Source organism: Chenopodium album, chromosome 22 (assembly GCF_948465745.1).
Source record: "Chenopodium album chromosome 22, dcCheAlbu1.1, whole genome shotgun sequence".
NCBI classification, from domain to species: domain Eukaryota; kingdom Viridiplantae; phylum Streptophyta; class Magnoliopsida; order Caryophyllales; family Amaranthaceae; genus Chenopodium; species Chenopodium album.
The window spans coordinates 7,861,791-7,871,626 of record NC_137855.1 but is presented as its reverse complement, the minus strand read 5'-3'; the positions used below and the strand labels follow the sequence as shown (position 1 = coordinate 7,871,626).

The 9,836-nt window shown below is 27.0% G+C and overlaps 1 protein-coding gene across 1 annotated transcript; it reads right to left on the bottom strand.

The window, feature by feature from the left end:
• Positions 1–1,155: 1,155 nt before the first annotated feature.
• Positions 1,156–9,368, bottom strand: LOC145603849 (protein FAR1-RELATED SEQUENCE 5-like). The gene is made up of 5 exons (XM_081659825.1): positions 9,275–9,368; positions 5,754–6,748; positions 3,764–4,559; positions 1,870–2,171; positions 1,156–1,167 (listed from the first exon to the last, which is right to left on the bottom strand). The coding sequence occupies exons 1-5, from the start codon at positions 9,366–9,368 to the stop codon at positions 1,156–1,158; spliced, it is 2,199 nt and encodes a 732-aa protein (XP_081515951.1).
• Positions 9,369–9,836: the final 468 nt, after the last annotated feature.

Genomic DNA, 9,836 nt, shown 5'->3' with positions numbered 1-9,836 from the left:
TGGTATATCTGGAGGTCTTGTCGACTTGAAATATGTAAGTATTTTTTCTCCTTTGTTTTTGGATTTATAACTACTGTTTTTTAGTGTTCTTATATTGTTTTTTATATAAATTTATAGAAGCAAAATCGGAAGATATATAGATGCCAACTTGCTTATCAGATGGCTACAAGAGAAGAGAATATTTTGCGGAAGAAATTGTGGAATGATTGCATTGAGTTTTCAATTAACAAGCTTAAAATTTGGAAAGCTCAACCTGCAAGAAAGAAGCTAGAGGCCAAATATCAAAAAGAAAAGGAAGCCATTGAAAGGGAAAAAGAGAGGCAGTGGAAGTTGATGCAAAAACAAAAAGAAAAAGATGAAAAAGAGAAGCAGCAATTGGAAATTGATCAACAACTTCAGAAAAATGAAGAGGAAGAGGAAGAGGAAGATTAGATTTTTTTTTTTTTAAACAATTAATCATACATGTACATATATATTTTTTTTTTTTTTTTTGTAGTTAGGCATTATTTTTCTTTTGTATAGATACTTATAAATTTGTTTTATATATGTATATATTTTCTATTAAATCCGTTTTCTGTTAATCATACATCTATATATTAGTCATATATTAAAATACTTGTGTCAGAAATTAATATCAAATTTTAATTTTAAAAATTTTAAATATCAAACTTAAAATGAATAAAATGTTTGTCATAAATTAAATTACTCTTCTCAGAAATTACTTTATTTATTTTAGCAATAAATTTCTTTTGGTTAAGAATAAATTTTTGTTGGTCAGGAATAAATTTGAGTCAGTCAGCAATAAACTTCATTTAGACAGGAATTAAGTTGAGTTACTCAGGAATAAACTTGAGTTAATCAGAATTTAGATTTTTTTAAATCAGGAATAGAGTTGAGTCTGTCAGGAATAATTTTGAGTTAATCAGGAAATAGATTTTTTAAATCGGGAATAGAGTTGAGTCTGTCAGAAATAAACTTGGGTTAGTCAGGCATAAGATTTTTAAAGTCAGGAATGATATTGTGTTAGCCAGTAATACAATTAGTTTACTTAATAATAATATTCTAGAAGTCAAGAATTAAGTCAGGAATTAAATTTCGATTATCAGAAATTAAAATGTAATAGTCAGTAATAAAATTGAGTTATCACAAATTAAATCAGGCATGAAACTGTGTAAATCAGGATTAAAATTAGTTTAGTCAGGAATAAAATTAGATTTTTAAAGTCAGGGATAAACTTCAGTTACTCAGCAATAAGATTTTTAAAGTCAGTAATAAAGTAAGGTTAGTCAGGCATAACATTTATCTGATCAGAAAATAAAATAATTTTTTTCAGAAGTAAAATCAAACCTCAAAATGGCAAAATATAGTATTGTTTAGACAAGAATAAACTTGAATTAGTCAGGAATAAACTTAAGTTAATCAGGATTAAGATTTTTTTAATCAGGAATAGAGTTGAGTCAGTCAGGAATAAACTTGAGTTAGTCAGGAATAAGATGTTTATAATCAGGAATTAAAATGAGTTAGTCTGTGATACAATTAGTTTATTTAAGAATAAGATTCTAGAAGTCAAGAATTAACTCAGGAATTAAAACTCGTTTATCAGAAATTAAAATGTAATAGTCAGTAATAAAATTGAGTTATCAAAAATTAAATCAGGCATGAATTGTGTAAATCAGGATTAAAATTAGTTTAATCAGGAGTAATCAAACCCCAAAATGGCAAAATATAGTATTGTTTACAATTATCTTGAATAATAAAATAAAAAATTTGAAGATTGACTTTATGATAGGAGAAGGCAGCAATAGGGATAAATTAAATGAGTTGTGGATTAGGAGTTATTGTTCCAAACTCATTTGGATCTCTTGTTGCTGTTCTTCTTCTTTCAAAATGTCCTCTAATTCTTTTGTTCTTCTTTGGCCTTCCCTTTGTTTTTGGTCGTTTTGGATCTTTAACTGTATTTCTTCTTTCTTCTTCTTCATCAAGTTCACGAATTTTTTCTTCATTTGTTTGGAACACTTTCCTTACAGATTTGTACATTTGTTCCAAAGCATCATCACATATTTTTGATGCTTCTTCATTCCCTTGGCATACTGTCACAAGGTTGTAAAAATTCTTTGTTATTGATTGCCTCCAAGGAGTGTTTATTAATGAATAATCTGTGGTTGAATTTCCTAATAAAAAAAAAAAAAAAAAGATTACTACATTTTTGTTAGTAATAAGAATAATAATATTATAATATCAGAAATATAATTATTTATATTATGAAAATAAAAGTCAGCAACGAGCTATGTGATAATATTTTTATTTTCTGTTTCAGCCATAAATTTTCTGACAAAATTGATATTATTCATGATAAATTTTAATTGTCAGTAGAAATGTCAAATTATTGCAAAAAGTCTTACAAAACAGAATAAAGTAATTTATTGCCTCATTGAAAATTCATTATAATGTAGAAAAAGTCATTTATTGCATCATTAAAAAGTCATTCTAATTTGACTAAGTTAATAAATTTTTCTGTTAAATTACAGATTAATTATTACTGTTCATACATAACTCTTTTCTATTTAAAGGCTATTCTAAATTAAGTTTTTTCTATTAAAAGAGTTATATTATAATAACCTCTATTGTGTTCTATAAAAGGTGCATTCTTGTAAAAATAACTAATATTTTTCTTCATCTAATCTATCATCAAAATAATGGCTGATTTCTACGCAAATAAGGAGAAGTGTACAATTATTGTTAAACCAATTGATCGCATTAGTATGGTAAATATATTACATTAACTTTTAAATTTATAAATTTGTTTTGTGTTTTTAGTAAAGATTAAATGATATTAAAATTGATTTTTTTTTCTTTCAGGGTCTTCCTGATGATTGGAAATTTTTTCTTCTGAAATTCAAGAACTTTGTTAGAGTCTTTGCTGGGAAGAATGGCAGAGAAGATAGACATTGGGAAGTAAGAGTCTTAAGCATACCAGAAAATACAGGTTGTGGTGGTATGTTGATTGATCGTGAATGGGAAAACTTTGTAGCTGCAAACAACATAGTTGTTGGAGACAGACTTGATGTTTATCATGATCATTATAACATTTATATTAGAATTTTTAATGCTGATGGTACTGAAAGGCTTCCTAATGAAGGAGGAAGTGGTACCAATGTATAAGTTTTTAAATATTTATATCATTTTATGTGTAAAATAAATCTGATTTTATATCAGAAATAATAATAAATGTATCAGTTATTATAATATTTTGTTCATGAATAATAATATTATAATATGTTGTTCAATGTTCATTATGTTCAGGAATTAGATTGTTTTTTTCATTTATTAGAGTTGTTTTGTCAGGAATTAAATTATGTTTGTCAGGTATTAAAATTTTTTGACTACATGGGAATTAGATTGTTTCAGGAATAAAAAATTTTCAATCAGAAATTAGTTATTATAAATTAGAGAGGATCAGGAATAAGGTATATTTTTTCAGTTTTAAGATTTCTTTGGTCAGGAATTAAAATATGTATGTCAGGTATTTTAAATTTTATTCAGGAATTAATCTGAATATATCAGGAATTAAATTGTATGTTTCAGGAATAAACTTGTTTCAATCAGTAATATTATTATGTTTTTCATGTATTATACATTAAGAAAATCTATGTCAGCAAATTATTTATGACAGTAGTTAAAATGTTTATCTCAGGAATAAAGATATTTTTTTTATACTAAATAAACATGAAATAAATTTTAAAATAACAAAGTATGTACGTACCTAATTCACTGCCATCCCAAATGTTTGATTTAGCAAGCTTGGTCCAACGTTTCAGAATGTATCTCTCTGGTATAGCATGTATGCTGTACATTTGCATTATCTTGATAATGTGAAAGCACAGCAATCCAGTCTCTGTGAAGCACATACAAGAACACATAAACTCATTGTTTTGAGTGTAATATATGACTTGATAGGTGTGCATATAATCTTCATCAAGAGAAACATCAAAGAATTTGACATATTGCATTGAAGTGGCTTTTTCTCTTGCATATGCTCCAAGACTTGTTTCAAATTCCAGCCTAAAATCCTTGTATATGTTTAGAGTATAAACTTCAGCTGCATGTTTTAATATCTTTGTTGTTGTTCTTGGTCTCTCAGTAGTACATCTGAAGTTGTCACTCTTTTCAGTGCTTCTCCATCTTTTCACAGTAGCCTCAAAAATATGAAAGAACTCCAAAAGCTTTGTGGTTTTGTTGGCCTTAAATGAAATTGCTCTGTTTGTTACTTCTACCCTTTGAGATGAAAGAATTCCAGCTGAGAAAATATCCTTGCTCAATGCTGTGCACCATTTATCTCGTAGACCATATAACCTATCAAACCATTCTTTTTTCTCTAGCCCATGTTTTTGAACCATCTTGTGCCAACAATCTTCAAAGTCAGATTCAGAATCACATCCACTTAAGCATTTGTGAAACATATTTTTGAATTCAGGATTTGTTTTTAGAGTACCAAAGTGTGAGACAAAATTCTTTTGCAAATGCCATAGACATAGCCTATGTCTTGAGTTTGGATAAACCTGCAACAAAATTAAAATTACTGTAGTCAGTAATATGACTATTATAATCAGAAATTAGAAACATTTAGTCAGAAATTACATAAATTATGTAAGATATTAGTATATTTTTCTCAGGCATAACAGAGTTAGAAATTAGCAATTTGATTATTTGTATAATCAGGAATTAAAACTATTTTGTCAGGAATTACATACTTTTCCTCAGGAATTAGATAACATAGGTAAAACAATGTAATAATAATAAAAAGGAATATATTTAAAAATTATCTTTTTTTTTTTAATATTTTTTCTTTGTCTATAAAAGTATTATTTACTCATACATTTTGCATGTTTTTGTACTTTGGTATATTCTCTCTCCTACAACAAACTTTTTTTGCAATATTCCTCAAAAATGGAAAACAATTCTCAGTCTTCTACTTCATCAAACGATCCTCAATATTTGTCAAATATGCAAAACAATTCTCAGTCTTCTACCTCAACAAACGATCCAGAAGAAAATGCAATTGATAACTTTGAAAAAAAGTTAAATGAACTGTTGGATAGAAGAGATAGAATGAAGAATGGATTGATGAAGCTCTATGAAAAGGTTGAAAAGAATGAAATCGAAGAACTAAGCAAGAGAAAGAGAGCACAAGAGATATGGCAGGAAACTCAGAACAAAAAGCAGAAAGAAGAAGATCAACACAAGAAGGAAGAGAAAGAACAAAAAGAAGATCAAAAGAAAAAACAAGGTTAATATCTGAGGAAGAACATAAAGAAGATTAAGATTTTAGGGTTTTTTTCTTTATTTTTATTTTCTGTTAATTTATAGTCACAATCAATATCATTAAAATATATGGAAAATATGATATGCTATTTTGTTTATGTTTCTGTATTTCCTGTTTTTATTATCAAAAGATTTATTTAGTAATGGTTTAAAATGATGTGGTTTTGTTGGTTTTTATTCATATATTGATTATTTTTTTTAGTATTAATAATTTTTCGTCAGGAATTATATTATTTTAGTCAAGAATTAAATATTTTTAATCAGGAATTATATTACATTAAATTATGAACATGAAATATATATTATTAGTCAAGAATTAAACAGATATTTATCAGGAATTATATAATTTCTGTCAAGTATTGATCTGTTTTTATCAGTTATTAAGTTATTCTAATCCAGGAACAATATATTATGAAGAATAAAATTCTTACCTCTGGTATGGCGTTACTCATTGCAAGATCCTGATCAGTGAAGATTGATTTTGGTTCGATTCCACACATCGACTTTTTGAAAATTTTAAGAAGCCAAACAAATGTGTCAGTCTTTTCGTCACTTATGAATGCACATCCAAACATTGTTGTTCTCCAGTGACAGTTTATACCAACAAATGGTGCACATATCAACCCATATTTGTTTGTTCTGTATGTTGTGTCAAAGATTAAAACATCACCATAGGCTTTGAAATCTTCAAGCATTTGAGAATCTCGCCAAAAATAGCTCACGACATTGTTTTCTTCTCCAAATTTCAGTCTATAAAATAATGAAGGATCATTATCTGCTCTCTCTTGAAGGGTATCCAATACATTCTGCATGTCTCCACCTTCAACCATACTCATTTTCACCCTTGATACATAGTTTAGGTGATCTCTCTTAGTATGACCTACACATTCTTCTCCTCCAGCTTCATTGGTGATATAATTGTAAGCATCCATTGGTTTGATACCACTTTCAACCATGCTTTCAATTAGTTCACCCATTGGTGCTGATATTTGCCTTTCTGATCTTAGATGATTACGTTGAACTGCTATAACCAATTCATGATTATGTTCCAACTCATGTGTAACAGCTTCGAAATTTCCTTCTTTGGTTTTCTTGAAACGAATATGAGCTTTGCAACCAGTTCTTGTCTCATTTACCTCCCTATCTTTTCTCTTTTTTTCATCAGTTTTACCCAATATGGGTATTTCCGCTGAATGTTGTTCAGCTGCCATCTTCATTTTACCCTTTGTATGCCCTTCTTTAGAACACCTAAAATAAAACTCATACAATTGATCATTATTATCTCTTCTCTTTGTTGATTTTCTGACACTGAAACCAACAGTCCTTGAATGAGCTTTGTATAAAACAAATCCCTCATTGTAGTCTGATACAGTATAACCTGCTAGACATTTACTTATGTTTTCATCCTTCTCATATTTGTAATAATCTGCAAGAAAAGTATATATGAAACATATCATAATTTATTTTTGTCAGGAAATAAAATATTATACACAGTAAATAAATGTTCTTTAAATTTATGATACTTAAGTATTATCATGTCGTCAGGAATTACATTATTTAAATCAGGAATTACTAAATACTAGTCAGGAAATAAAATATCTCAGTCAGGATTATGTTTACATTTAATCAGGAAATAGATAATATAAGTCAGAAATAATAATATTTGTATCTAATTATAATATGTTGTTGATTATTTTTTCAGGAATTAGATTATTTATGTCACTTATTAGTTTTGTTTTGTCAGGAATTAAATTTTGTATGTCAGGTATTAAAATATTATGATATCAGAAATTAGATTATATATCAGGAATAAAATTGTTTCAATCAGAAATAAGATTACGTTTGTCAGCTTTAAGATTTCTTTGGCCAGGAAATAAAATATGTACGTCAGGAATTAATTTGAATATATCAGAAATTAAATTGTATGCTTCAGGAATAAACTTGTTTCAATCAGGAATAATATTAATTTAATTTCAGTAACAAAAAATAGTCAAAATATCAAAATAATGTTCGAATCAGAAATTAGATTATAATATTCAGGAATAAAGTTATATTAGTCAGGAAAATAGATAATAATTACTGAGGACATAAATGATATGGTCAGGTTTAAGATAAATATAGTCAGGAAATTAGAATTTAATAACTCATGACCTTCCCTCTTCTCTTTTCAAAAAACACGTAAAATCATTTACCAGACATAAAATTAATTGAATAAAAATGAAATGAATTTACTAGAAAAGAGGTTAATTATAAATGAAAAGACATAATTGAAAAGGTATGACTCTCCCTCTTCCAAAACACTGCATCTATTCACATTCTTAACATTATATATAAGTAACCATATTGTTAACAAACTGTATTCAGAAAAACAAAAACAAAAATTCGTATAAACTGCTTCAGTTAGAAATTTTAATTAATCTCATAAGAATTTAACTACTGCTATTACAAAAGGTATATTTTTTTCGTATTATGATTATACCTTTGTTACTGTTGTTTTATTGAGTTTTGTTATGATTTATGTTTTCATTTTGTCTTGTTTAGATGGCTAATCAAATCCCACACCCAATTGACGCCTTAGAAGATGCACATCCAGCAATGGCTGTTGAAGAAATACTTTGCATGCATATTTTCCCTAGGTGCACATTCAAAGCCCAGGCAATGATTAACTGTACATGTAGATATTATAATGAATTATGGTATTATAAATATTGGATTCCAGAAACAGTAAGAAGAAATCATAATTCAAATGAATGGTGGGTTGCATATGACATTATGAGGCATAAGGGTTATGGGTTTCATAATGGCATGGTGCAAGACTGGGCTGAATTTCTGAATGGATTACGTTTTGTTTTTGCTGAAGAAGAAGCCAGCAAATTAAAGAGAAAAAGAGAAGAGGCAAATCATCCATGCAGAGAGGCAAAAAGAATTAAAATTGAGGAAGATTATCTTTGTAGTTTATTTTCAATGTTTTGTACTTTATCATAATTAAATAACATTTCAGTAATATATAATTTGGAAATTTAGTTTATGTATTTTATTTTTTGAAATTTAGTTTATGTATTTTATTTTTGGAAATTTGGTTGATGTTATTTTATTTTTGGAAATTTGGTTGATGTTATTTTCTTTTTTGTTTTAGTTGATGATATCAGTAGCTTATACTCAGGAATTAGCATATCTTAAACAGGAATTAAATTCAGAAATAAAATTAACTCAGTCAGGTTTAAGATAAAATTAGTCAGGAAACAGATAATAATAGTCAGTAATTAAATGTTTGAAAATTTATTATACCAAGGAATTACATTATGTTAGTCAGGAATTAAATAGTTCTTGTCAGGAATTACATGATGTTAGTCAGGAATTAGATATGTATAGTCAGTTTAAAAATAATAATATTTTGATACATTATAACTCGTCAGGTTTAATATAATATTAGTCAGAAAATAGATAATAATATTCAGGAATAATAATATCTATATTTAAATAGAGTAATTACATCATGTTAGTCAGGAATTAGATAGTTCTTGTCAGAAAAAAGATATGTATGGTCAGTTTAAAAATAATAATATTCAGGAATAATAATATCTATATTTAAATAGAGTAATTACATCATGTTAGTCAGGAATTAGATAGTTCTTGTCAGAAAAAAGATATGTATGGTCAGTTTAAAAATAATAATATTTTGATACATTACAACTCGTCAGGTTTAATATAATATTAGTCAGAAAAAAGATAATAATATTCAGGAATAATAATATGAATATTTAAATAGAGTAATTTAATGTTTTAAGATTTATAACATTAGTCAGAAATTAGCATATATTAGTCAGGAATTAGATAATTATTGTCAGAAAACAGATATGGATAGTCAGTTTTAGGATAATAATATTCTCATGTATTATAACTTAGTTAGGTTTAAGATAATATTAGTCAGAAAATAGAATTATCTGTATACCTATTATACTTGCAGTATCTTCATCTCTTTCTGCATCATCTCTTTCTTCATTTATATTTTCTTCTAGAATAACATTATCTGCTGCATTCATCATTAGTGTTAGTATATTTGAATTTCAATCTGAAATTATCAAAAATAGTTTTGCATGCAAATCATAAGTTGAAATTGAATTCGATCGAATACTATAGTAAACTGAGTATCTGAAAATAAATTAGGCTTGATTTCAAATTATAAGTCGAAATTAACTACGATCTGAAATTCGATTGGCATTAATTGCTAATAATAAGTAGAAATTAACTCCAATTTAAATATGATCTGATATTAAATTGAAATTTAATACGATCTGAAATTCAATTTGGCTTGCATGCGAATTATAAGTCGAAATTCATATTTCAAAATCGGTATAATACAATCTGAAATCATGCGAATTATAAATCGAAATCAATATTATATGAAATTTGAAATTACATGCAAAGAAAATTATGAATTAGATTGTACCTTTTTCAGCAGTAATTGAGCTGCAAATTGATTCTATAGGTGAATCAGAATCTCCTTCAATCAT